The sequence below is a fragment of the Pelodiscus sinensis genome, chromosome 1 (genome assembly GCF_052426305.1).
Source record: "Pelodiscus sinensis isolate ZL-2025 chromosome 1, ASM5242630v1, whole genome shotgun sequence".
In the NCBI taxonomy this organism is placed as follows: Eukaryota; Metazoa; Chordata; order Testudines; family Trionychidae; genus Pelodiscus; species Pelodiscus sinensis.
In genome coordinates, this window is record NC_143052.1 from 346,814,500 (window position 1) to 346,842,019 (window position 27,520).

The window sequence follows — 27,520 nt, forward strand, 5'->3', positions numbered from 1 at the left end:
CGTATTTAAGAAGTTATGTGTCTCCCGTGAAAAAACTCTGTTCTCCAGGCAGGAAACCAGGAAGTAAGAGGCGCTTCTTGCTGCCTGGTCACGAGCGTATTGTGCATTGTCTGTCTGATAATGTACACCTGTGAGAAAACTGTCCCAAACACAAGGGGAAACACTGCGAAATCTTGGAGAGAGGGAATTTACAGGCCAGACGGCAGGAGGAGATCCTGTCATGAGCAAAGACATTGGGTGGCTGGAGGAGCTCTGGGAGTGCAGACATCCATGCAGAAAGATTGAGGAGACAGCATGGGTTTGTCTCATGAATGGAAGATCACGTAAGAACAACCACACTGGGCCAGACCAAAAGGTCCATCTAGCCCAGGTTCCTGTCTGCCGACAGTGGCCAATGCCGGGTGCCCCAGAGGGAATGAACAGAACAGGGAATCCTCAAAGGATCCATCCTCTGTCACCCATTCCCAGATTCTGACAGAGGCTAGGGACATCATTCCTACCCGCCGTGGCTAATAGCCATTGATGAGAAGCAGCTGTGAATTGCTGGAGGGACTACAGGTGGGCTTTGCTCTGTTCCACACGGCAGGATATAGTTCAGTCAAGTCGAGGCTCTAGAACAGGGCCAGGCAACATACAGCCCATGCGTTGGATCCAGCCCACCAAGAGGCCCACAGCCCAATGGGAGTTTCGGCTGCAGGGGCCTGTGCATCTCTGAGCACCAATGTGAGCTGAGGGAGAGGTTTTGCTTGCTGCCCCACCCCCAGCACAACCTCACAGCTCCCATTGGCTTGGTTTCTGGCCAATAGGAGCTTCCTGTTTGCAGGGCAGGCCGCATGGGAAGTACCCCTTCTCCCCCAGGCTCACTGTGCTCCAAGCAGCACATGGCCCCAGCAGTAGGTTGCTCTGAGAGGCCTGTGGAACCTGCCTGAGGGACCTGCTGGGCTGCTGTCTGGGGGATGCCTAGGTAAGTACCTCCCAGCCAGAGCTTCCCTCTGGCACCCCAGCCTCTCTCTTCCCTCCCTCCCCCCCGCCAACCCTCTGCTCCCATTCCTGCACCCCTACCCAATGTAATCTCAACCCTCTGCACCCCCAATTCTGCCTCCATACCACCTCCCAGACTCTGCACTGCCTTTTGCACCCCAATCCTCTGCCCCAGGTCACTAGCCCCTCCTTCACCCAAACTCCCTTGCAGACCTCCACACCCTCTCCTGCACCCCAGTCCCTTAGCCCGAGCTCCCTTCTGTACCCAACCTCCACCCCAGATCCCGCACCCTGTCCATAGAAAAATGCAGCCATTGACCACTTACCATATTCATGGCATATCCCCGCCCCATCCAAAACCATTGCCCACACCTGCTCTAGCGGGAGAGCAACAATTTCATTTTCTACGTAACCATGTGCTTCCACTACTCCCACTGGCTGTTACTTGAGTCTCTACGCTGGTAAAGAAGCTTTCCTTGTTTTCACTAGAAACGTATCTCTCAGCTGGGGGCTAGCACAGCTGCCATCTGAGGGGGAACGGCTAAGCTGGGGCATCCTGCTTCTTTGGCAGCAGCGATCTCTGTACGCTGCCAGAGGGCTGCTTGCAGGCCTACAGGGGACGGCTTGGGAGGCCTGCAGCTGGTGGTGAGGCTGGGAAGCTGCCCCCCGGCAGGCACAGACACACTTCCTCATGCTAAGGGACGGTGGCAGTGACCCTGGGAAGCGTCCCAGTGAGCGATTCCGCTGGAGATGCCAGGTCAGCCCCCATCTGGGTCCTGCTCTCGGCTAATGAAGCAGCTCTACCCGTCAGCCACTAGAGGGCACAATTATCTATGATTTAGCCAGAAGAGGTCAGACCCCCAGGGGACATCAGTGACAGTCGCTGCATGGGCCAACAGGTTTCCCATTCAATCCAAGGCTGTCAAAACTCCAGCTATTCCCATGAGCAGCTGTAGGACACCCTGCAGCCTCATAGGCTCATAGGGTATGTCTACACTACCCCGCTAGTTCAAACTAGCGGGGTAATGTAGGCATACTGCACTTGAAAATGAAGCCCAGGATTTGAATTTCCCGGGCTTCATTTGCATAAGCGGGGCGCCGCCATTTTAAAATCCCGCTCGTTCGAACCCCGTGCAGCGCGGCTACACGGGGCACGAACTAGGTAGTTCGAACTAGGCTTCCTGAACACATGGGCAAGACCCACCAGCCAGACACCTGGGAAAGAATGTTCCCTACCCCTGAAATGCAGCTACCTCGGAGGAGGAACTCAGCACATATATATAACACCCGAGTAGAATCGATCCAGGGTGCTGGATCTGAATCTCTTATAAAAAGCGCCACGTGGCTGTTAATGATGACAAGTAGCCAGACGTCAGTGCTCTGGCTCATCGGACAGAACTGCCAAAGCACAGCACCCCCTAACGCCACACAAGCACCAACGTGGGCATTCCTCATAGGTCTGCCCTCCGAGTGCTGAGCTACTCCACAGCTGCTTAGCTGTGCATAAATCAGACCCTGGCCAGCCAGAGACATCCCAACCTAATGGCCACTTTTGAAACTCTGTCCCCGAGTGGTCTGGGTCACAGAGGATATCTGCAGGAGATTCAGGAGCAGAGCCCAGGAGCCCTGAGAACATAAGAATGGCCAGACTGAGTCAAACCAAAGATCCATCTAGCCCAGTATCCTGTCTTCTGACAGTGGTCAATGCCCAGTGCCTCAGGGGGAATGAGGAACAGGGAATCACCAAATTATCCCTCCCTGGTCACCCATTTCCAGCCTCTGACAAACAGAGGCTAGAGACATCATTTCTACACATCCTGGGTAATAAGTATTGATAGACCTAACCTCCATGAATTTATCTAGTTCATTTTTTGAACCCTGTTAAAGTCCTAATCTTCACAACATCCTCTAGCAAGGAGTTCCACAGGTTGACTATGCACCGAATAAAGAAATACTCGCTTTTGTTCCTTCCATTCCAGTCCAGAGCACACATGGCACAGGCCAGCAGCTGTGCCAACCATCACAATAAACTAGTTATATCACCAGAGCCAGGAGGCCTGCCGGTCAGATCAAGGTGCCGCATTAGTAAACATCCCTAAACAAAGGTGTGCTGGTGAAAGACAGCACGAGCTCAGAGGGAGACAGCGGCTGGATCATCTACCCTTCCAGCAGCCTGCATGGGTCAGTCTTTCCTTTCCATTTGACTTTGGTATCCAAGAGGAAGTCCCTATAAAAGGGGGGGGGGGTAATCTTTTTTTGGATCAGGGGCCACTGACCCACAGAAAAATCAGTCGGGGGCCACACACAAGTGAGAAGAAAAACAAACATTCACTAATGTGGCCCTGGACCGAGAAGGAGAAAGACAGTCCCCACATTCCCCTCCCACACCAAAATCTAAGGGGGCCCAGCCTATTAGATTTTGTGTGCTCCAGCCACACAATGGGGAGGAGGAGGGCTGGAGCACTAGCACAAGCTCCTCAATGCAGGGGCAGCCCTGAGCTTCGGGGGATGGATCCAGGAAAGCTGGGGGCCTCATCCCCGCCCCTGCGCTACAACATCCTCCTTCAAATCTCCCCCTTGCCCAATTCCTACATGCAGCTGGTGTGCTGGGCTTGGTTAGTACACTGAGCAGAATTGTCTCTGTTCCCTGCCCTCCCCCATCGTTCTGCTGTCAGCTGTTATCTCCAGTCTCATTATGACTGTGCTCTGCACATGCGCTGGGGGCTAGTCAATGGGCCAGGACCCCCATTGTGCCAGGAGCTGTACAGACATAGACCCAAAGGGCACGCTCTGCCCCAAAGAGCTTCCAATCAGTCTTTTCATTGTGCGTGTACAGCACCCAGCACAACAGGGCCTTGCCTGGGCTGCCAGGCACAAGCACAATATAAATAATTATCTGCAGTCTCTCTTCACAAGGACAGCATGTAGTGCAGGCAGAACAGAGTCCTGCAAGTGTAACTCACACACCTAGTGTGGTTCACTGTCCTATGTAGTGGCACTTAGACCACCTAGGGTATGGCTACACTGCAGCACTATTTCAAAATAACTAGCACTATTCCAAAATAACTTAGTCCACATCTACACAGCAGACCGTTATTTCGAAATAGTGTCAAGATACTGTCAAGCTGGAGGACGTCTTACTCCGACTCCTGTAACCCTCCTTGTACAAGGAATAAGGGAAGTTGGAGGACGAGGGCTCTATTTCGAAATAAGTGCTGAGTAGACGCTCCCAATGTCAAAATAAACTATTTCGAAATAAGCTACGCAATTGACGTCGCTCAATTTGCATAGCTTATGTCAAGTTAAGCCCTGCAGTGTAGACGCACCCTTATAGTGAGAGGTAAGAACAAGGGCGTTCTACAGCCTAAGCTGAGTGCCAGCTGGCTTTTAGCTCACGCTATAAAGGCTCTTCCACAAAGCTCCAGAGGTCCCATGTTAAAATCCACCCCTGTTAAAGTGATGCAAACAAAATCAGGTCAGTCTCTCTTGCATGCCAAGTCCAGAAATCACAAATACTCTGCCTGCCCCCAGCCTACACTAGCCTTGATACTTACATAGCTCTTATCACTGTAGTGTCTGAGCACGTAACATCATTAATATCTGTATCCTTATTCACTCTCCTGGGAGGCAGCGCTGTTATTCCCAGTGTACAGATGAGAAACAGGCATAGAGAAGCTAAGGGACTGACCCAAGGTCACACAGGAAGTCTGTGGCAGAGCAGGGATTTGATTCTAAGCCTGGCACTAACTACTGGGCTATCTTTCCTTTCCTTTGCTCAGTAATTCCTAGGGACTATCTTGTATAGATAAAGGGTAACCTTTTTTAAGGATCCTATGTGACTAAGGAGCACACATTCCACTCATGTTAGATAGAATTTAGCCCTCTAAATCATTCCAATCCCTTTTGAAAATGTGACCCACAGCACCCAGCATAATAGGGGCATTACGCCTACTGGAGCTCTGGTCACTACTGTTACACAACTAATGAAGACTATTAATTTCTAGTTAGTTTCACTTTTTGGCTTTCAGGCATTAGAATATGAGGGGAGAATGTCAGATTTATAGCAAGGGAGGGCTGTTTTCATGAAAATGAAGAAACCATCAAAAACTTTCTGTTCGGATTAGGGTTTCCAACTCTCCCTCCCTTTAAAAAGAAACAAACAGCCCACCGAATGTAGCTGAAACCAGCTGGCCTTTTAAATATCCCAAACCCAAGAGGTTATCAACTGTACAAATACATTTTTAATCTGTGGGATTCGGAGGAATTAAGCTTGTTTTACAAGGACATGGGAGTGTTTACAAATCTGGTGACCCCGGAGAGCTTAGCTGCAGCCTCACACACGGGAAATTTCACTAGTTTGCTTTTCCGCTCGGCTGTGGTGGAGCGAAATGTAACTGTGCTTGCTGGCTGGGCATGGCCTGCACACTTACTCTGCTACCGCATTGTCTTCCTCAAAACTCTATGCCAAAAGAGTTAACCATGGGTGTGCAGAACTCACAGCTGGTCAATATTTTCTCATTGTTTCCTGAAATGCCCGTTCTCTTACACTTAGGCTGTGTCTAGACTGGCAAGTTTTTCCGGAAAATCAGCAGCTTTTCCGGAAAAACTTGCCAGCTGTCTACACTGGCCACTTGAATTTCGGGAAAAGCACTGACGATCTCATGTAAAATCATCAGTGCTTTTCCGGAAATACTATGCTGCTCCCGTTCGGGCAAAAGTCTTTTTCCGAAAGACTTTTGCGCAAAAGGGCCAGTGTAGACAACATAGTACTGTTTTCCGCAAAAAAGCCCCGATCGTGAAAAAGGCGATCAGGGCTTTTTTGCGGAAAAGCGCGTCTAGATTGGCCACGGACACTTTTCTGCAAAAAGTGCTTTTGCGGAAAAGCATCCTGCCAATCTAGACGCGCTTTTCCGAAAATGCTTTTAACGGAAAACTTTTCCGTTAAAAGCATTTTCGGAAATTCATGCCAGTGTAGATGTAGCCATAGACGGTAAACTGTTCGGGGCAGAGATCAGCTTGCTCTCGGGTTGGAGAGTGCCTGGCACTATGGGGTCCTGAGTCATGACTCGGTCTCCTTGGCGCTAGAACAAGGCCTTTCTCTGTCCAGCGATAGATGTGTATGCAATTTGTATCACCGTGGTATCGAAGCAGTGTATTCTCTCTAATTCCACCGGCTGTTACGCTGTGTAGCATTTAGTACTCTCCTCCATACACACACAGCCTTCTTATCCCCTGGAGAGACACACCCTGCCCCAAAGAGCTGACAGTCTAAACAGGCAAAGGATGTGAGGGGAAACCGAGGCACCGAGCAGGGACTTGCCATGCCCATCGTCCTCCAGCAGGTCAGAGTTAGGAAGAGAGACAGATCTTGATGCTCCCTATCATCTACAGCAAATTGCCTGCTTAGGATGGGGGAGGCAGAGGCTGCACCAGGAGCAGCTGTTACACCACTCTGTTATAACTGGATCTATTTCTTGCATTTGATGACTATTTAATCAGTCCAGGAAGTCGCAGGACAGGCCTCTTTGCTTCTGTAGGTTTTATACAAAATCCCCTCCCCTCAGCAATCCATTTTTGGCTGCTGCTTTTTGCACTCCAGACATCAGTGGGAGCTCATTTCCAGAGCAATTAAAACAGGACGCGGAGGAGCTGTTTGAAAGGGCTGAGCTGATAACAACAAAGGGCATTTAGATAGTGGCTCTGGGCCAAGCATTCCACAGACTTAGATTAAAAACTCGGTATCATCAAGCGATCACTTTACCGGTCATCAAAATGCAGGCACCTGAGGGGTGGGAAGCAGCAGCCTTAAAACAGCATACAACAACCCCGCCCAGCAGTGTGGGACAGGGCGTGAAAAGGAAGCCTGTATCCAGCTAAAACCACTGGGAGAATGTAAGGTCCAAAATATAAATACAGATTCAGAGTCCAGGGCCATAAGGGACCAGTGTGATTATCTGGTCTGGTCTATGTCCGGCCAGAGAACTGTATGGCCTCCATACAGCTGTTGTTCTTAACATAAGAACGGCCGTACTGGGTCAGACCAAAGGTCCATCTAGCCCAGTAGCCTGTCTGCCGACAGTAGCCAGCACCAAGTGCCCCAGAGAGGGTGGACCGAAGACAATGATCAAGCAATTTGTCTCCTGCCATTCCTCTCCAGCCTCTGACAACAGAGGCCAAGGACACCATTTTATCCCCTGGCTAATAGCCTTTTATGGACCTAACTTCCATGAAATTATCTAGCTTCTCTTTAAACTCTATTATAGTCCTAGCCTTCACAACCTCCTCTGGCAAGGAGTTCCACAGGTTGACTACACGCTGTGTGAAGAAGAACTTTCTTTTATTAGATTTAAACCTGCTACCCATTAATTTCATTTGGTGTCCTCTAGTTCTTCTACTTAGGGAACTAATAAATAACTTTTCTTTATCGGCCCTCTCCACACCACTCATGATTTCTTAGACTGTGTGGGCACCTCTGAATGGACAATAGTTGTTGGATCAGGCCCTTTCGGTTGTAGCTTGCACCGTCTCCATATAAGTGCAGCTCCGAGCACATTGCAAGCGATACTTTTAGTCCCATTTTTCCCCCAGCGCAGATGGTGAAGTGCCATCTGCTGTTTTGTCAGTACCACTTCCTGCTGTGATCTGGGGTTTCCATGGTGACACCTCATCCACATTCTCCTCTGACCCAGCCCTACCTTTCTTGGGGAGCAAGGAGCATGAGAGCCAACGGGGGACTAATGAGAGAGCCACGGGAGAAACTCCTACCTCAAACGTGAAGGGATAGGCATGCTCGCCGAGCTTCTTAATCAGCCGCTCCTGGAGTCGTGTCAGGGGTTTCTTCTCCTCGGGGACTGGGGGAAAGGCCTGGATGTTGGCCACAAAAAGGTCCTTCCGAAAGGTCAGTCCCAGCACGTCCAAATCCTCGCGGCCGTAGCGGAAGGCACATGTCAGCGTGACGAAGACTGCCAGGGACAGAAGGCATTGCATCAAATGGAGAGATCACCAACAATCCCCTCAGCAGTAACATCCACGGCAGGCAACCGAGTGGTCTTCCCAGAGGAACAACTGGGATTTGAGCCTAGATCTCCTGCCTCCTAGGCCACAAGAGTTGGCCCATGAAGAAGGCCCTCCTGATTTACACTGGTGCAAGAAAGGAGGCTCGAAGCTGCAGGCAGCCGCTAGCATCACACATTTTGGTAGCTTTGATGAAAGATTTGGATGCAGGATGTGCTGCCATTCTGGTGGGGGGGGGAGAAGGGACAGAGTTGGCAGTCGAGACTCAAGGGTGGGAGCTTGGATTTAATTACACGAGTCGAGGGGCATTTCCATCCATCACCTTGGATTTTTCATAGCCCCCACCAGAAAACGAGACAATCAAACCAAACACGCCAGAGCAATGACTGAGACAAGGCAGATGGGACCCAGCCACCGAGCTCCAGCATCTGAGCAGCTGCCTCCACTCTCCCCAACCCTGCCACCTGCCGCATGGTCCCAAGGCCTAAATATCAACCTCCCACGGCTGCCATGTTCCACTCCGGAGTGTGGGTGTCGGGAGGTGGGCAGGAAGGTTCTGAATGACTTCACCCCCTCTTCCAAATTGTTTTACAGCTGATTTGAGACCCATTTCTTTCCCAGGCAAATGTGTCACTCGCAAAGCTGGGCCAGCATCGCCTGGCTCATTGGCTTGTACCTTAGACCCCTCTCACTGCTAGCAGAGCAGGGACTGTCGCTATCTGTGTCGATCTATTACAGCACCATTAGTATTTCTGAGAATCCTGCCTAGGGACTGGTACGGTGTTGGCCTGGCTTGGCAAGCCCAGAGCACAGCTTCCATACAACACAGCCCCAAACAAAAGGACACGGCACTATCTGGGAAACCAAAGGGAGATCAAGCCACAGGTGCGAGTCACTGGGCTCCGATACAGTGGTGCTGGGTGCACATGAAAGACCTGACTAGAGCAAAATAGCGCTAGGGACTACAGGCAGGTAGCGAGAGCCAGTCCCTGCTGCTGAGCACTTGCCATCGAAGAAGACATGGAAAATTACAAGGAAACACCCTCCCTTGATCTGTAGCATCCCTGCTGGCCGAATAAGGTGCTGCAGGCACTTCCTGCCTCAGTTTCCTTCTCCAAAGGGCTTCCTATCTCTCTTGGGGGGAGGGGTTCAGCTCTCCAAGTCCAGCTCTCTTTTCCAAACAAACAAGAAGTCCTTTTTGAGCCACTTAGGTTCTTCAGCCCTCCCTCCGGGCTTGGCTCCCAACCCCTTCTGAGTCACCTTTACATTTCTGTGCTCTGGGAGAGCGCACTGCTTCCCGGCTGCTTCCCTGGACTTGCTGCCTGCATTTCCTGCACTATACTGAGCTTTTCCAGCCCTTTGAAAGAAATCACCCAGCTCAAGGGAGAGGGGGTGCCAATCTGGTACAGGTAGGCCTGCAGCAAACTACCCTTAAAGGGCCAGCCAATCTGTGACACCCTGTTGCAGGCTGGCAGGTCCTTGCATGCAAGTTTCTTCTGTGACCAAACAGCTACATTAGCCTTGCCCCCAGTCTAGGGGTGGTTAGTAATGGAGTTGGAGTGACTGACCCAGCCACAAGAGGACGCCACTGAGGGGAGAAGACCCCGGAGAGAGAGGGTGGAGAGAAGGTGGAGGTGCTGAACACTCTGCTACTCCCGAATGTGCCATGAACGCCAGGTGTGCTCCTTGCTTTCATGCTGGTCCCCACTTTGGCACAGCAGGCAACTGACCTACCTACACCTCCAGCTACATTTAGGAGCCGTGTCTGTGCTTTTTGTTGCCATTTAAAGCAAGCATGTTTTCAGTGACAGGCTTGGAGAAGGGGGCTGGAAAGATGCATTAAGAGATCCCTGCGGCACTGGAGGTGTGACCGCAGAATAGGGGAGAGGCAACTCTCCTGACCGGGGGGTTCTGAACCCCAGTTAAACACCCTAGAGTCATCTGAAAACAAAAGGCTAAGCAGTTACCTTTCCTTTCTTTTAAGTACTCTGGATCGACCAACACAACGCCATCTGAAAGAGAAAACAGGCAGAATTAGGAGGGAAACTCAGAACACGAACTGGTCTCCCTTGAACTGGGACGGGGGAGAACCCTGATGTCCCACAACAAACCGTCCTACAGATTGTGAAACGACAGCTCTGCCTGTTTCCTACCTGCCTCTCACCCCCTCCATCAGGCTGTCACTTCTCCCTCACTTGCATTGGGCCTATGGTCTGATCCAGCTTTCATTCCCCTCTCTCCACCCCACCACAGCCTGTGTGAATGAGTGGCATCATCCTCACATTGCAGATTGGGAAACTGAGGCATGGAGCGACAGAAGCCCCAGATCTTCAGCAGAATTTGATTACCTAACTCCCAGTGAGTTCTTTGAGAGTTAGGAGCCTAAGCACTTGTAGGAACCAGGCCGCAGTGGCTTGCCAGAGATCTCACATCTCAGCTGGGATTAGAAGCAAGGAGCTTAGGACGCCCCACACTGGTGGGTGCATTGAGAGGCCACAACCCACCTATTCCTGGGGTGTAGATTTGAGCACGTTTCTCTGGAACATGGACTGGTGGCCACATGCCAATGGTGGAGGGAGGGCTGTTCTCTACAGTCAGCTCCCATCATGAATTGCACCAGGGCAGCTTCTCTTGAGCTTGCTAGGGCTATGCCTGATGTACCCCACTGTTCAGTGTGTATTCCCCATCCCCTTTGAGGCTTGGCTCACAAAAGGTGTGATCTGCTGCCAGTCCCTTCTAAGAGCTTACGATCCTTTGGCTCACGCATTAGCCCTTCATGGTTCTTACTTAGGAGGACCCAAGTTCAGTCCTGACCTCCACTATCCCACTCAGCAGCTCCTGGGACCAACGGGCAGGACAGGCTATGACAGTGCCACCACGATTTACATGCCCATCCTCCTTTCAAGGAAAATCTCCCTCTACAGGACCCTCGTGAGCTCCCTCCTCTGCTTTCTCTCACTAAATTTACTGATGGTGACACACACACCAGGCCAAGCCTCGGGACTCTGAAGCAGGCCCAGGTTACCGTGGAAACCAAAGAGCTTGCACCAGCCATGGAGAAGGACTGAACTTGGGTCCTCCTAAGTAAGAACCATGAAGGGCTAATGCTTGAGCCAAAGGATCGCAAGCTCTTAGGAGGGACTGGCAGCAGATCACACCTTTTGTGAACCAAGCCACAAAGGGACGGGGAATACACACTGAACAGTGAGGTACATCAGGACTAAGCAGGAAGGCTCGGATCCTCCTCTCCGTTGCAGGGAGGTGCCTAAATGTCTTAAGGACCTGGGCCAAAGTGGCTTGTGGAGTGCAGAAAAGGCTTCTCTCAGCAGCTGGGAATTCGGAAGCCAGGTGGCAACCATAAATGTTGTGTCTCTCATGCTTTGTGTCCGGAGCATACATGCTTGGACCAAAGAGAAATCACCAGTTGTGAAAATCAAGTCCCGTTGCAGAACGAACCAACTGAGCCCGTTCACCGGACTACTGCTCACCTCCCAGCAGCAGAGCTGAGCTAAGTGCCCTCAAAGCTCTGGAGAACGCAGGGCATGGAAAGGCTTAGCCATCACAGAACAAGAGCCCACCCATGCCTGGCATCCCCTCCCGGGACCTGATCTAAAAGGAGGAAACACTGCTGCAAGCCTCCACTGGCTTTGAATCAGGCCTTTAGACAATAAGGCTTAGCCTACACTGCCGTTTTTTTGTGCAAGAAGCTTTTTGTGGAAGAGATCTTCTGCAAAAACGTCTTGCGCAAAAGCGCATCCACACCTCAAAAAGCACACTGCATGGATGCTCTTGCACAAGGAAGTTCTGATGGCCATTCACAGAATGGCCATCAGTGCACCTGTGCTTTTTGTGATAGGCTCTTTTTGTGCAAGAAACCCCTGTTGAGCGTCCACACACACCTTTTTGCACAAGAACTCTTGTGCAAAAAGGAGTTATGCCTCGTAGAAGAAGGTACACCTACACTGCAAAAAGCCCTCTGATCTGTCGAATGACTTTCCATTTTCTTGCACAAAAATGCGCTTGAGGTATGGATGCTCTGCGGGTTTTTGAGCAAAAACGGCTGTAGAGTAGACATAGCCTAATAAGCCTTGTATGCACTAGCTATACAACACCATGCAGGTGCAGTGGGAAGGGTTTCTCCCCGACCCTAGCACCTGATGCAGCTGTGCCCTCCTCATTTTGATCCTGGCTAACTCGTAACTCCATCAATTCGTCATCCATCGATTCCAAGACTAGAGGAACCATTCATTCGATCGTCTCATCTGACCTCCTGCAGATCACAGGCCGGAGAATGTCACCCAGTTACCTCTGCCTTGACCGAGCCACTTGGGCTGCACTAAAGCATCTCCCCGACAGCAGCCAGTCTGGATCTGAAGGCATCAAGAAACAACCCCTTCCTATGGGAATTTGTTCCAGGGGTTAATCACAGTTAAATGTTCACATCTTCTCTGCCAGACTAGAGAACCCAGGACTCATGCAGGTTGTTTGGCTCTGACAATTGTCTCAGTGGTAGTCTGCAGCAGCAGGTTCCACAGGTTAACATGTTGCACACAAACACTGCTTTATCTCCTCTGCAAATATGTGACACTTTCCTTCTTTCACTCACTCTCAACAACCTCCTCTGGGGATGAAGGCAGAGACAGGACACTGTGCTTAGGGCCCATGCTACAGGGAGGAAGAGGTGAGTTGCAGGAGGTGCTGGCAGGAGCTGGGGTGAAAGATAACTAAGGTTGGCATGGAGACTGGTACTTCTGGGCTATCACCAAATCCCTGCCCACTCCAGGAACATATTGCAATGCACATGAATAAAGCAAGCAAATGTGTCAGTCTGCAAAGACCCTGCACTCCACTCAGGGACTAATAAGGTGCAGCCATGTGCTGAAATTAATTAGTTTGTTGGGGAAAGGGCAGGGGGCAGCTACATGAAAACAAATCAGAAGAATCTGTATCAGCAAAAGCTAAATTGTAAAAGAGATTGGACGTGTGGATGAGTCAGGTTTACGAATTCCCCAGGAAGAGAAATTAGCAATGTGAAAAGGGTGTCTCCCCTCCCCTAGCTAAAGTAATCAAAGGCAAGACTGTAATTAAATATTTTTAAAAGCCACCATGCGCAAGAGAGGAGAAAATGGAAAAGCAATGTTCTCTGCTACTCTGTGTAATTAGTCCAGGGAGGCTAAGTGCATAATAGAAATAAAAACAGTAATTAGAAATTGACTCTGATACACGTTTCCAGGTATTGGTGATGGGATGAGGAATTTTTCAAGGCAAGCTGTGTAACTTGACTCTGAAAGATACATGCAAAGAGCTATCTGCATATACACTGAAAACACATGTTTAAAGTCTGTATCTAAGACACCATCAGAAGGGAAAAAATAGGTTTACCTCCAGAGAGGAGGCAAGAAATATCTCTCTTGATTGGGATGTAAAATAAGCATAGTATGCTTATTATTTTTAATGGAAGCCATTTTAGATAGAAAGTCAAATGTTAACAAAGAGATGTGAAGTCCACGGGGAAGGAGCACACAGAAAAAACTCCAGCTGTGGGAGGCTATCCTATGTCTGAGTAAAAACAATGAATGCTGGGAGTATTTCTAGAAGGCTGAGATGACGCACCTTCATCCAGCCTGTAGGACAGAAATGCACAGCGCATTTGCATTCATGACAGCAGGGTCTCAGCCAGCCTTGGTTGAAAATGCTGAAGAGGACTTAGGAGGCGCTAGTGGTGACAGGAGGGCACTCTGTTAGATAAACGTCTCTAAAAAGCGTGTCATGCTTTTGTCTGAGTTGTACCCAGGCCTGCCCATGGAGGGGGTCTAAGGGAGCATTTGCCCCAGGGCCTAGAGAATCAAAAGGGCCCTAGAATTCCTGACTGCCACCACTGCTACTGCAGCTGTGATGGCAGCCGGAGCCCCGAGCCATTTAAATCACTGCTGGAGCTCCGTGTCACACACTCCAGGCGGCTCTGAGGGCTTGTGGGGAGGGGTGCAGAACTCCGAGCAGTGCAGAGCGCTGGCTGTCCCTGGCTCTGCCCCTTCTGCTTAAGGCTCCACCCCTTCCGCGAGCACAGAGCCAGCCCCTCCCCCACTTTGCCTAGGGGCCCGCACATGCTGTCGGCACCCTTGGGTGTAATTATTTCTTTTCAACATCCTCACTCACTAGCTCCTGAATCTCTAATTTTTGACAATAAACTTCTTTCCATTCCACAGCTAGCTCAAGGCTGCGATGTGGAGCAAAATACTGGTCCCATCTTGGAACTTACATGCTGGTATGTCCTGATCTTTTGGGAACAGCTGGCCAGGTGGATCTGCGAGCGTGCAGGGAGAAGGGGCTGGGCACTGCGGGGAAGGACCACGGGAGTTGGCGTGTGCCATTCACTACCGGGTTCAGAGAGGGCGAGGCCTGCAGGAGGGCTGGCAGGACTTGTGCTGGTGATTTCCGGGAGCCGGCCCACAGACACAGGAATGACACCTTTACGCTAAGGGCGTGGGGCGGCGAGGAGCCTCACACAAAGGTTTTGCCAGAGATTCAGCCCCAGTCTTCCCTATCTAAAGCTCATCTGCAGCAACCCACTTAAGCATGTGCCTAACTTTCAGCAAGTGCTTAAGTCCCATTTATTTCCAGCAGAGTGTCTAAGTGCTTTGCTATTGCCTCCTACCTCTGTTCCCAGTTTCTCACACTTGCTATCTGGTCCCCCTAACATAGCAAGTGACCACTGCCCCCTGCTCTCTGCCTAGTCAGCACTAAGTCACATTGCTGGTCCTTTTGGCCTCCATATTACATAGCAAACTCCAATCTGTGTTGCCTCACATAGACAGGGGAGATGGAGCTCAGACCAGCCTAAGTACAAGATGGAGGCCAATTCCAAACTGTGGCTTATTATTTCCTTGATGGAAATATTCCCTTGAGGGTTGCTCTAGTTCAGTCTCACCCCATCTTGCACCATTGCGAGCTTGATTTTGTGAGGCAAAATTCTTCTGGCATGGAAATGTAACATTACATGGTTAACCTGTGGAACTCCTTGCCGGAGGATGGTGTGAAGGCCAAAACTATAACAGGGTTCAAACAACAGCTAGTTACATTCATGGAGGATAATGGCAATTGCTCACTAATAGCTATTGCCCAAGGTGGTCAAGGATGGTGTCCCTAGCATCTCTTTGACAGAAGCTGGGAGCAGGCAACAGGGAATGGATCACTTGATGATTAGCTGTTCTGTTAATACCCACTCATGCACGTGGCACTGGCCAGCAGTGGAAGATTAGATGGATCTTTGGTCTGACTCAATATGGCCATTCTTATGTTCTTAGTTGCCGTCAGACAGTTTTTTGGTTACTGCTGAACTGGGCTGGATTTGCAATCCCATGTAAGCCACTCCTCCCTTATTAGTACTCGTAGGCCTTGTCTACTGGCATGTTTTGTCACCAAAAACTGCCCTTTGGCAACAAAACAGTGAGAGCGTTTACACTGCAACGTGACTTTTGTCGGGAAAAAGACCCAGTTTTGATGACCAAAAGCATCCAACCCTGCAAGAGACCTTTGACTTTTCCCCTCCCTTTATTGTTGCCAAAGAGCCAGTGTGGACTCTGCTGTTTGTTTTGTTGAGAGAACTGGCTTCTGCCAGTATCCCACAAGGCCTTCCCTGATGGCTCTGCTCTGTGTTTTGTGATCTCTGCTGCCCTGCAGGCATCCACCTCTCCTCTTTCAAAGCTCTGGGGAGTATCTGACAGCTGAGTGAGCTGCTCTGTTTGGGGAACAAACAAAAACCATATCATTGGAATGCTCCTGTTCTGCCCTGCACTAAAAACACAATGGCAGGTAGACTGCTGCTGCAGGGGGAGGGCTGGAGAGACTGCGATGTTGCATTGACATTCCTCAGCAGAGAGCTCACATAGTTATGAGGGAATCCATGAAATGTCCTCAATGGGAGGCAGAAAAAATGGTTTGACCAGTTTTTACTTTGGCGACTTTTGCATGTCGACGGCGCTTTTGTTACCAAACCTTCCCAGTGTAGGCATGGCCTTGCAGACAGCAAGACCCAAAGCCCAGGGAAGTGAGTGGAAGGGCTCTCAGGGGCATCAGTGGATTTTGGATCAGACCCAAGGAGAGAAAGGTGAGAGAGAGCAGCACCATGGGGAATTTTTTCAAACGTGACGAAGTGGTTTAGGTCCCATTTTCAAAAGACACAGGCACTTCTGAAAACGTTCCCCAAGGACAGGAGTAGGAGGGCTGGCCTTGCAGCCCACAGAGGCGAGTACAATTCCCAAGTGACAGAAACTCCCTGTCTGACCTGGGGCGAGTCCCTGGATCGCTCTGAGCGCAGTTCCCAAGCTGTGAAATGAAGGATAGCAATGCTGGAGCCTGGATAGATTTTAAAGTCACTGGGGTCGTCTCATTACAAATCAGGGTCCTATCACATGTGCAGCTCATGAGCCTGCGGCACACTGTTGGGTTTACACCCCAGCAGACAGGGATTACACCCCAGCGGTTCACTTCAGCCCAGCGGGCTATAGGCTGGGGTGTAATCCCGACAGTGCGCTGCACACATGCGAGCGGCACACACCACACACCCTCCTGGGGATTCTGATCACAATTGCTGGGCTCCAAACGGGCCGAGCTTGCTGTTGCTTTCCTAAGGGGATATGAGGCTGCCGGGGTTGCCCAGCCACAACTCCACCTATTCAATCAGCCTCCGTTTTTGGAATCTCATTCCTGACATAAAAATAACCCTCCTCCCAGAGCTGGTGCTGCTGGCAGGGAGTTCAAAGGGAAAGAGTCTCCAAAGCAGGGTGTCTCTGCATGCCAAGCTTGGACCAGACGCACAGGTCAGCCCCGACTGATGGCCCCATCCTGCAGACCCTGCAGTCACGGGGAGTTTTGCTCCTAACTTTGCTAAGCCAGAGCAGGACTGGCTAGCGAGGGCCAGTGTGCAGCAGGCGCCTGCCTGCCTGAGAGCCCACAACCACGCAGCCACAGCGGTGCAAACCCAGTCCACTGATGCCTTGCACCATGAGCTGCACGTCGCAATTTATGCTGACACTACAAGGGGCTGCATCAGTATGGCTCCAACTAGTCCGTAAACCTGCCTCCTTCCAAACCCCGCTAAAGACCCCCTTGATGAAGCCTCCAACCTGCTGAGATTGCTCCTCTCTACCTCATTGGTTTACCTGGGTCTTATTATTTGTCGCCATCCATGTTTAATAATAGTACTTAATTGACCTGACAGCATGCCAGGTTGAGCAAATGCATGTTCTTATTAAACTCACCTTCATCCTCCTTCCAGGAACTACGCTCACTTGCATCTGGCCTTCATATAATAACGTGAGCTCTCTGATGCATGACCTGTCTTCTGCCATGTGTTCGCACAGCATCCTGGGGGCCATTACACCGAGCCCCCGGGTGCTACGGTAACAATAACACTAGATCTCAGGCACATAGACTCCAGCCATCTCGCTGTTCAGAGGAGGGAACATTCTATGCTCATGGTGGAAATTGGCAGTGGAACAAACCCCATTAGCAGCAGAGGGAACTTGCTCTTGTGGAAAACCTCTAAATCTGATGTCTAATTGGAACATACAGCAAACCTGATAGGAAAGAACAACGTTCTGGACATGCTGTCCTTGGAGAGAATACAAAGCAAAAGTACCTTCTTGCAGCGATTTCTAGTAACATCATTTCTGCCCTGTGAAGTCAACCGAGTTCCCGGGGGGCTGCCGCACCAAACCCAACCCAACTGAACGCTGACTTACCAACAGGGTCCACGACATCTATGTGGTCGACAAAGTCCCTCTTCCCGAGGTAGACAGTGAGCTGGGAGGAGAAGCGAGAAACACAAAGGTAATGTGAGACAGGGCGATGCATCATTGCAAAACAGCCAGCATTTCACCTTTCCTCAACACCGCTTGTTCTGCTAGCCTGGGTCTAAGAGAGGCCAGAATCCAAAGGCAACCACTCCCAGGCTGTTCTGAAATTTGATTTGTCCTTTTCATATGTGTTCATTTTTTTGATGGTATCCTTTGGTATATATGGTTGTGCCAATTTTCTTCCACTCTTTGATCTGAGGAAGCGGGTCTGGCCCACAAAAGCTCATCACCTAATAAACCACCTTGTTAGTCTTTAAAGTGCTACATAGTCCTGGTTTTTATTTTCAGTGACGTTTCAGTTCAATTCCAGCGAAAAAATCACCAGGGCCGCTTGCTTTTCATTGCTGAATTCAGACCTCCCTGAAAAGGTTTCAGATGTGCCCCTTTGGACTAGGGGAATCAGTGCAATAATGCCACCAAAGCAGAAGATCTCATCTCCAGGATGGTGGGGTTCCAAGGTTGTAACCGGCGGGTTGGTGACACAAGCCATAGTCTCTGGGTTCACAATATTGGGAGGGGGCCAGATCTGTGGGATGAGAGATGTTCTCTGGGATGGTACAAGAGGATATGCTCTCTGCCCGTGGCTTCTGGGGTGGACGGCAATGTTCCCTCTAATCTTTTCCATCCATGTGCGGAATATTTTTTTCAATGTGCAGCAAGGCACGTATGAATGTGCACCACCAGTAGAAACACACACCTAGCTGTGGGCACTCGGCTGATCAGCTGGGCAGCATTTGAATCTCTCCTGAGCGGCTGCACAAGCGCTCCGCTTACAGGGCACACTGGTGGCAGGGAAGGACTGGCCTTGTGGGGTGATGGATTGGGATGTGATCTCTGGATAGCCGTCTCCAGGTGGCAAGATGTGATCTCTGGGACGGACATTGCTGGGTAGAGGGACGGGACATGATATGCAGTTTTAGGAGTGGCACTGTCATATCAATTCTTTAACCAATTTTTACCTCTTTGGCCATCTGTGATCATTCACCCTCCTGTTTGTCACCAGGGCCTCGAGGGGGGGGCGGGGATATGGCCTGGGACAACCCCCCACAGTGCCCCAGGCGCAGAGCCTGGGGAAACACTCCCTGCAGGCCCTGCCTCTGCTCCATCCCCACCCCTCTCCTGCTCCACTCCCATCACACCCCTTCCTGCCCCTGCTCCTTCCACTTCCCCCTCCCCCGAGCTAGGGGATTACCTGGAGCTAGGTGCAGGGCAGCAGCAAGGGTCTCCCCCTCCTCAGCAGAGTGGCTGAGAAGCTGAGTGCAGTGGAATTGGGGGCAGTGTGGCAGGCCAGGCACCCGGGCCACTCCAGCTCCCATCTGCCCACTGAATACGGGAGGAAGGGCGACCCCTCCTGGTGCCACGCCAGACCCATCCACAGGCAGACCCACAGCTTACTCTATACCTCTGCCCCACTTTTTGCAGCATGTGCTGGAACCCTCAAGGGAGTAGGCAAGTCTTGATTTAGTCCTACGTGGAGGAAAGAATCTGGTCAGAGAGGTGAATTTAGCCAAGTCTCTCCGTAGTAGCGACCATCATGTAATTAAATAAATTTAACATCCTCGTAGGGGGGAAATGTCAAAAAACCCACCACATTAGCATTTAACTTCAAAGAGGGAACTCTACACAGCAAAGAGGAAGGTAATTAAATGCAAATTAAAATGAAAAGGAACAATCACAAGGGTGAGATGCCTGCAAACTGCATGGAAACTATTTAAAAACACCATAATAGTGGAGGCTCAAACTAAATATATACTCCAAATTAAAAAGAAACAATAGTCAGTGGGCCAAAAAATGCCATGCTGGCTAACCAGCAGAATAAAAGAGGCAATTAAAAGCAAAAACGCATCCATTAAAAAATGGAAATCAAACCCTACTGAGGAAAATAGAAAGGAGCATAAAGTCATGCATGTAAACGCATACTAAAACTGGCCAAGAAAGAATCTGAGGTGCACCTAGGAAAGGACACAAAAATTAACAGCAGGAAATAATTTAAGTACATCAGAAGCAGGAAGGTTAGTGGGGGTGCTGGACGGTCAAGGTCCTAAAGAAGCACTCAAGGAAGATAAGGCTGTTGCAGAGAAGCTAAATGAATTATCTGCATCGGCCTTCACTATAGAGGATGTGAGGAGGATTCTCACACCTGTGCCATTTCCTTTAGGTGACAAAGTGAAGAACTGCCCCAGGTTGAGGGAGTCATTACAGGAGGTTTAAGAACGATTTGTTGGGGAAGAACCGGCTTTTGTAAAGAGAAATCATCATCCATTCGCATTCTTTAAGAGGCTCAACGAACATGTGGAAAGATCTAGGAATGTTAAATTTAGATTAATCAGCTAATCAAGTAATCTATAGAATTTCCATCGACTACTCGATTAGTCGATAAGGGGGGGTGCTCGTTATCCCACTGTGCCTCTCCCTTTGAAATGTACAAGAGCCACTGGCTCATGCTCCTCACCCCCTTACTGCCTCTCTCTGATAGGGGCAGAAAGGCGGGGGGGGGAGGGAAGCGACTAGTCATTTGCTTATCAGCTAGTCAACTAGTCGCTTACATCCCTAACAAGATCCCTTTCAAAGGCTCTTCAGGTAAGCTGTCATGGGATAAGAGGGAAGGTCCTCTCATGGATCAGTAACTGATTAAAAGATAAGGAAGGAATAAATAGTCTGTTTTCACAGGGGGTCCATCATACATCTGTTCCTGCATCAGTGCTGTTCAACAGATTTATAAGTGACCTGGAAAAGGTGGTGAATAATGAGGTGATAACATTTGCAGATAATACAAAATTACTCCAGATAGTTAAGTACAAAGCTTTGCAAGAAAGATCTCACAAAACTGAATGTCTGGGCCACAAAGTGGCAGATGAAATTAAGGGTTGATAAGTGCAAAGTAATACAGATTGAAACACATAATTCTAACTATGCATACAAAATAATGGGGTCTAGATTAGCTGTTTGCACTCAAGAAAGATCTTGGAGTCCTTGTGGCTAGTTCTTGGAAAACAACCACTCAATGTGCAGAGACAGTCGAAAAAGCAAACAGAATGTTAGGACCCGTTAGAAAAGGAATAGATAAGATAAAAAATATTGTAATGTTACTATATACAACCATGGTATCTTATAATTGGAAAAGATGCAAAGGGGGGCAGGGGAAGTGATTGCGGGTTGAACCTCTCTAGTCCAGCACTCTCTGGTTTGGCAACATCTGGGGTCCGGCATGATTTTAGTTAGATAGAAATCCACTTATCATGGTGTGGCCAAGGTACCCGCAGCCCCATAAAGTTTCTTTACAGCCACCAGTCCTGGCTCACAGTGCTCTGTGCTGTTCTTTAGCTCTAATTTCCCTAAATGTCTTCTAAGAGCCCAACAAGCAGTGGAAGTGTTGGTAACTCTGCCGAATGATATTGATCTCCCATGGGTCAGCAAATTCTCTGGTTTGGCACCGGCCAGGTCCTGGGGATGCCGGTCTAGAGAGGTTCAACCTGTAGTGATTAGATTGAATAGTTTCCGTATAATGAAAGATTATAAAAAGACTGGAACTGTTCAGTTTAGGGGGAAAGGCCAACTAAGGAAGGATACAATAGAGGTCAACCCGCAAATTCACGTTTGTTCTGAATCTCCTCTCACTTGCCATTCCACACTGCTCTACGCAGGCTGTGAAGCTGTCAAATCTCCCAGCTAGGGGCCATGCTCTTTGGCGCAAGCAATTTGCATTGCTCTAGAGATGGTCAGTCTCTGATAACGACCGTGATGGCAGTCGTTACATGGCCAAGTCTTTGCTGAATGCAGCATAAGTATCAAGCAACTAACTCATCATAACACTCAGGGTATGTCTACACTAGCCCCCTAGTTTGAATTAGGGAGGCTAATGTAGGCATTTGAAGTTGCAAATCAAGCCCAGGATTTAAATATCCCGTGCTTGATTTGCATCTTCCCAGCCGGTCGCCATTTTTTGAAATGTACAAGTCTGGACTAACTGCCCGCGTCTACACGCAGCAGGGACCCGGTAGTTTGAAATAAAGCCCTAAATCGAACTACCTGTTAAAACTCATTCCAGGAGGAATAACAGGTAGTTCGAACTGATGACGCCCCCATACCCCTCGCTTGGACCAAAACTTTGAAAGGTCTCAATTCTCTGGGTCTCAACTCTCTGGGTGCTAGTGGTGCTCCCTCCCCCAGTCTGGCACCTGAGTTGGCCATCTCAGTTCACCTCATGATAAGGCCAACTCTGGGCAAAGGGCAGGAGACGAGCAGCGGTGGCAGGAGGGGCAGCAAGTCCTGGCATTTGGTAGCCTCTTGGCCAAACCAGTCAGGATCACCTGTCAGAGGCTCCAAGATCTACCAGTCGATCCCGATCGACTGGTTGGTGACCACTGTGCTAGACAGTGACAAGGTGAAAGCAGCTGACTGGGATTGTTGCCAGGATCAGTCAGATGCATCCAGGAACCCAGTTCGAGATAATCTTCTTCTTTCAATGTGTTAACAAGCTTGAGAAAACCCTGGTTTGGCACAGCCGACTGGTTAGCTGGGACATCCGGCTGGATTCCCCATATATCTGCTTGCCTGTGTTACATAGTTCCAGTTCTCCCTGTGGCTGAAGTAAGATCCTGCTGGAGTCAGTTAGGCTGCGTCCAGACTCAGGGGTTTTTTCGAAAAAAGTAGCCTTTTTTCGAAAAAACCTCACCTGCGTCTAGACTGCAGCCGCGTTCTTTCGAAATTAAATCGAAAGAACGCGGCTTTTATTTCGATGGCGGTAAACCTCAATTTACGAGGAAGAACGCCTTCTTTCGAAAGTTCCTCTTTCGAAAGAAGGCGTTCTTGAATGTAAATAGGGCTTCTTCGAAAGAGAGCATCCAGACTCACTGGATGCTTTCTTTCGAAAAAGCAAGCCGCTTTTTCGAAAGTTCAACGTGCAGTCTAGACGCTCTCTTTCGAAAGAGGCTTGCAGTCTAGACATAGCCTTAGTTACCCCAGTGAGTCCTATTTGAGGTGTTGACATGGGTGGGAACTCTTCCAAAGAAACCCATCAGCAGGTAGAGCAGAAGGGTGAAGATTGAAATCAGTGTAACATGAGTGTCCAAGGGACCCTAGGGTATGTCTAGACTACAGAGTTTTGTCGACATAAGTTTTGTCGACAGAATCTGTCGACAAAACTTATGTCGACATAGAGCGTCTAGACTACATCCAGTTCTGTCGACAAAGCAAGCCGCTTTGTCGACATAACAGTGTGGACGCAAAGGACAGTGTAGATGCAGTAATGCCTTCTATCGACAGAACTCTGTCAACAAAAGGCGTTATTCCTCGTAGAATGAGGTTTACATACGTCGACAAAACTGCTGAGTTTTGTCGGCGTTATGTCGACATAACTCAAAGGCAGTGTGGACGCAGGTATAGTTTTGTCGACAAAAGTCCACTTTTGTCGACAAAACCCTGTAGTCTAGACACAGCCCTACTGGGAGCACATGCAGCCAACAGATGGTATCCAATGGCTTAGAAGGCCCTTTAGATGATCCGGAAGATTTCAGCTCAGCTTTTTATAGATCACATCCATCTGACACGGTTGTAAAATAAGATTTGCAAAGCCCCTGATAAATCCAGTGGTTTATACTTGTTTCATCAGCATCTGATTTTATAACAGTTTGGCCCCTAAGTTCCGCCTGGAGAGAAATTATGTGCTTAACCTAGAAGTTCTGTGCTGTATCTCTTGATCCCCACCCCACCCCTCATCTGCTGCCGGGACCCAAAGGGATAAAGCAGTCAATGTTCATAACATAAGAATGGTCAGACTGGGTCAGACCAAACGTCCACCCAGCTCAGTATTCTGTCTTCTGACATAGCCAATGCCAGATGCCACAGAGGGAATGAACAGAACAGGGAACCATCAAATCATCCCTCCCCAGTCACCCATATCCAGTTTCTGACAATCAGAGGCTAGGGACACCATTCTACCCATCCTGGCTAATCATCATTGATGGACCTACCCTCCATGAATTTATCTAGCTCTTTTTTGAACCCTGTTAAAGTCCTGGCCTTCACAACATCCTCTGGCAAGGAGTTCCACAGGTTGACTGTGCATTGGGAGAAGAAATACTTTAGTTTGTTTTCAGTCTATCACTACAATCCCTGCAGTTCTCCACACTGTGAGTGCAAGCGGAAATACTAAGATTCTTCTCCAAAAAACACAGTCCCCCTCCCCACACAACTCTTGAACTAAAACAGGATTAAAATGAGCTTTTAGCAGTATTGGGTTAAGGACACACAGATGTGCAATACTGAGTCTAATCTGCAGAAAGCCATGGTCTCTCTCTCATACATCCACTCCAGCTAGTAATTTTAGTCTTGGCAGAAACTGATTTTTACTTTTTTTATAATTGTGATAGGTACTTTAAATGCTTATTTTTAAGCTTTTTTCCTATTTTTATTCGAAACTGGAACGGAGTTAGAAAAAGGGGAGGGTAAGGGAATTATTATTTAATGACACTAGATACTGAGATTCAAAACATTACAGCTTCACAACTGTTAGAACACAAAATGCCAACATCCACATGTCAAAATATACAATGCAAATATCTTTAAAATCAAACTCTATATTCTCAAGCAGCATGTGTCTTTCTTTGCCTGCCTGCAAATTTCATTTATTATTAACACAACACTTACATAGAGGAAGGAGAAAGGCAACACTATTTGCATTTGAAGTGTTAATCTCTTAGAACGGAGACCCCCGAACGCAAGAACCCCAGGTCAGAAAGAAACAAAGCAGGCTGCTCCCTAAAACAATCAGACACAACTCACCCCATCTTACGATAGGCTGGCTGGCCCGACTGAGCAGAGACCCCTACTCAGCAAGCAGGACAAGGCCTCCTCTTAGGATTTAGAGTAGCAGTTTGTAATTTCTTTCACATAGTTTTCAATGCACCACACTCGGCTTGCAGCTCACCTGAAAGATGGAACTTGCGGTAGCATGGAGGCCCTAGCAGATAGTGGGGCACTAGCTGAGTACTGCAGCCCCTTGGGTTTTTCATGGGGGCTCCCTTCCAACCAGCCATGAGTCTGTGCACACCCCACTTGGCAGCACTGATGCTAACAGGCACTGCTCAGAAATGGGCCCCGGCTCGCTTGACGAGGCCCTGGCTTCTCACTACCTACATCCTCTTTCTCTGAGCAGTGCCCAGACTTCGGGCAGCAAATCAGCAGCAAGTGCCCAGCAGCCGCTCTCCCTGCTAATGACATTGGCTGCAGCTCAGGACTGGCTGGCCACCCGGCTGCGGCTTTGTGCCGTGCTGCAAATATTTGCCAGGTGCCAGCTCTCCAGAGGTGCTCTTGCCAAACACAAGTGCTTGTGGGGCAGGATCCCCCGGGGGACCTCACGCTCACCCGATGGCATGGCTACGTGCCAGCAAAACAATCAGCCACAGCGCACTGCAGGAGAAGGGCTAAGGCACCCAGAGCTGCTCCCCATGGGCAGAGTATGGGAAGGAGCCACACACCTTGTGCTGCCCCCTGCAGGAGCAAAGGGATCAGCACGGCTCAGCCTCGGCTCTGGCCACGGGATTCAGCAGCCACAAGGGGACGTGGTCACCATGCTGGCGTAGCTGTGCCGCTCTTCTGGCTTCTTTGACTCAGCTGCTAGGACCCATCTGCTGCTCTGGGTGGGAGGGGGGCAGTTAAATACTTCTTATAATTAACAAAACATGGCTGCTCTGTAACGAGCTTGGGGCGGGCTACGCAGTACGTGCTGCGTCACAGCCGAACCCCCTCTCCCCGGAGAGACCCGCACAAAGGGAAACACGGCAGGGCAGCTCATCTGGGTAGAGGCTTCTCGCAGGGATTGGCCCGCACACATGTGGCCCTGTATGAAGCGCCTCAAGGAACAGCAGGACGGAGAGTTGCAGCTCACATGGAGCCTCCAAAGCGGATTGGGAAAGGACCGGGCTCTTCTCTCGTTGGGTGCTGTGCGAGCAGCATTACTACCCTCCTTGTTCCAGTGGGGAAACTGAGTCACGGTCCGGTGACATAACTCACCCCAGGGCACACAAGGAGCCAAGTGCCACCACCATGGGTGGAAGCTGCTCCCTTAATCAGTGTTTCCTCCCCCGCTCGCTCCCCTGTTGAAGCCATCACTCCAGCTCCAGGCTAAGGCCCATCCACACAGCAGCCTGGTGGGGGATACACAGAAGCCCCTGCCCTTCAGAGCTCTCAGTGCAGCACCATTCCCCGGTGTCTATCGAATGGCTGTTCGTCGCTCGTTACCTTCTCTGGTCGGCCTGCTGGGTCTGGCCTGGACTCCTGCTTCTGCCCTGGTCTGTTCCAACAAGCGCTCCTGGCCCCCTCCTCCTCTTTCCCCCACACTGCTCATCCCTCTGCTCTTTCTCACCCAGCCCCAGCGCCGCACCCTCCAGGTCCCTGCCCCTTCCTCCAACCCCAGCCCCCCTCCTCCAACCCTGCAGCCCCCCTCCATACCTCCATGATGCTTGGAGATCCTCCCTCCGTGGGCCACTTCCCCCTCTCTGCAGTCAGCTCCCACCCCTCAAAGCACAGGCCTTTTCAGCGGAGACCCCCGCCCAGGGCCGCACATGCGTAGCCCACCAGCCCCAGCCGCAGAATCACGCTGCTAGCAATACCTGTTGCCAGGGATACCGGGGAGCTGCCCCCAGGTGTGTCAGTCAGCTGGAGCGCGCCAGCCCCGGGCACTGTGGGGAGCAATGCGGGTGGATCAGGTGGGAGACTCGCCCTGAGCAGGGGGTTAATAATCCCAACAGCCCCAGAAAAATGTCGGCGGAGAAGACGACTCCAAGGAAGCTGCCTGGCCAGGGAACATAGATGGTCTCCTGGCTAATTTGATTTCCCTTCGCAGGCCTGGCCAGGCATGGGCCTATTTGTCACTGGCACAAGGAAGGAGGGGGCTGTAGGAACACACGTGATAGTCAACCTGTGGAACTCCTTGCCAGAGGAGGCTGTGAAGGCTGGGACTATAACAGAGTTTAAAGAGAAGCTAGATAATTTCCTGGAGGTTAGGTCCATAAAAGGCTATTAGCCAGGGGACAGAAGTGGTGTCCCTGGCCTCTGTTTGTCAGAGGCTGGAGAGGGATGGCAGGAGACAAATCGCTTGATCATTGTCTTCGGTCCACCCTCTCTGGAGCACCTGGTGCTGGCCACTGTTGACAGACAGGCTACTGGGCTAGATGGACCTTTGGTCTGACCCAGTACGGCCGTTCTTATGTTCTTATGATTGTTTCAGCCCCACTGCTTTATACAGAGCCTTGTGACCACCACGGGAGGTGCCAAGCGGCCTGTGCTCAGCTCTGCAGTGCAAGGCTCCTGCGCTCACTCCCCATGCTCAATCCATCGGCTCTCTGCTCCTCGGGGAAAAGGAAGAGCCAGGGTCTCCTTCTGCCAAGCAGAGTAACGGGCAGGGAAGATGAACCTTAAATTGCGGTGGCACCCGAGAAATCAAGACAGGGATCACGGCCCCGCTGTGCTAGGTGCTGCCCAGACAAGTCCTGGCCCCAGAGAACGGACAGTAAGAACATAATAAAAGAACGGCCATATTGGATGAGAATAAGGGTCCATGTAGGCCAGTATCCTGTCTCCTGACCGTGGCCAAAGCCCAGTGCCCCAGAGGGAATGAACAGAACAGGGAATCATCAAGCGCTCTGTCCCTTGTCACCCTTTCTGAC

General features: G+C 50.2%; 1 protein-coding gene across 7 annotated transcripts in view; it reads right to left on the bottom strand.

Annotated features, from left to right (window-relative positions):
• Window positions 1–27,520, bottom strand: part of LOC102455075 (beta-arrestin-1) — a 150,653-nt gene that overhangs the window by 30,257 nt on the left and 92,876 nt on the right. For all 7 annotated transcript variants that reach the window (XM_089775805.1, XM_089775806.1, XM_089775800.1 and 4 more), the window contains 3 exons: window positions 17,739–17,799; window positions 9,963–10,007; window positions 7,747–7,943 (listed from right to left, as the gene is read on the bottom strand). In XM_089775805.1, the coding sequence (XP_089631931.1) occupies window positions 7,747–7,943; window positions 9,963–10,007; window positions 17,739–17,799 (303 nt within the window). The remainder of the gene's footprint in view (window positions 1–7,746; window positions 7,944–9,962; window positions 10,008–17,738; window positions 17,800–27,520) is intronic.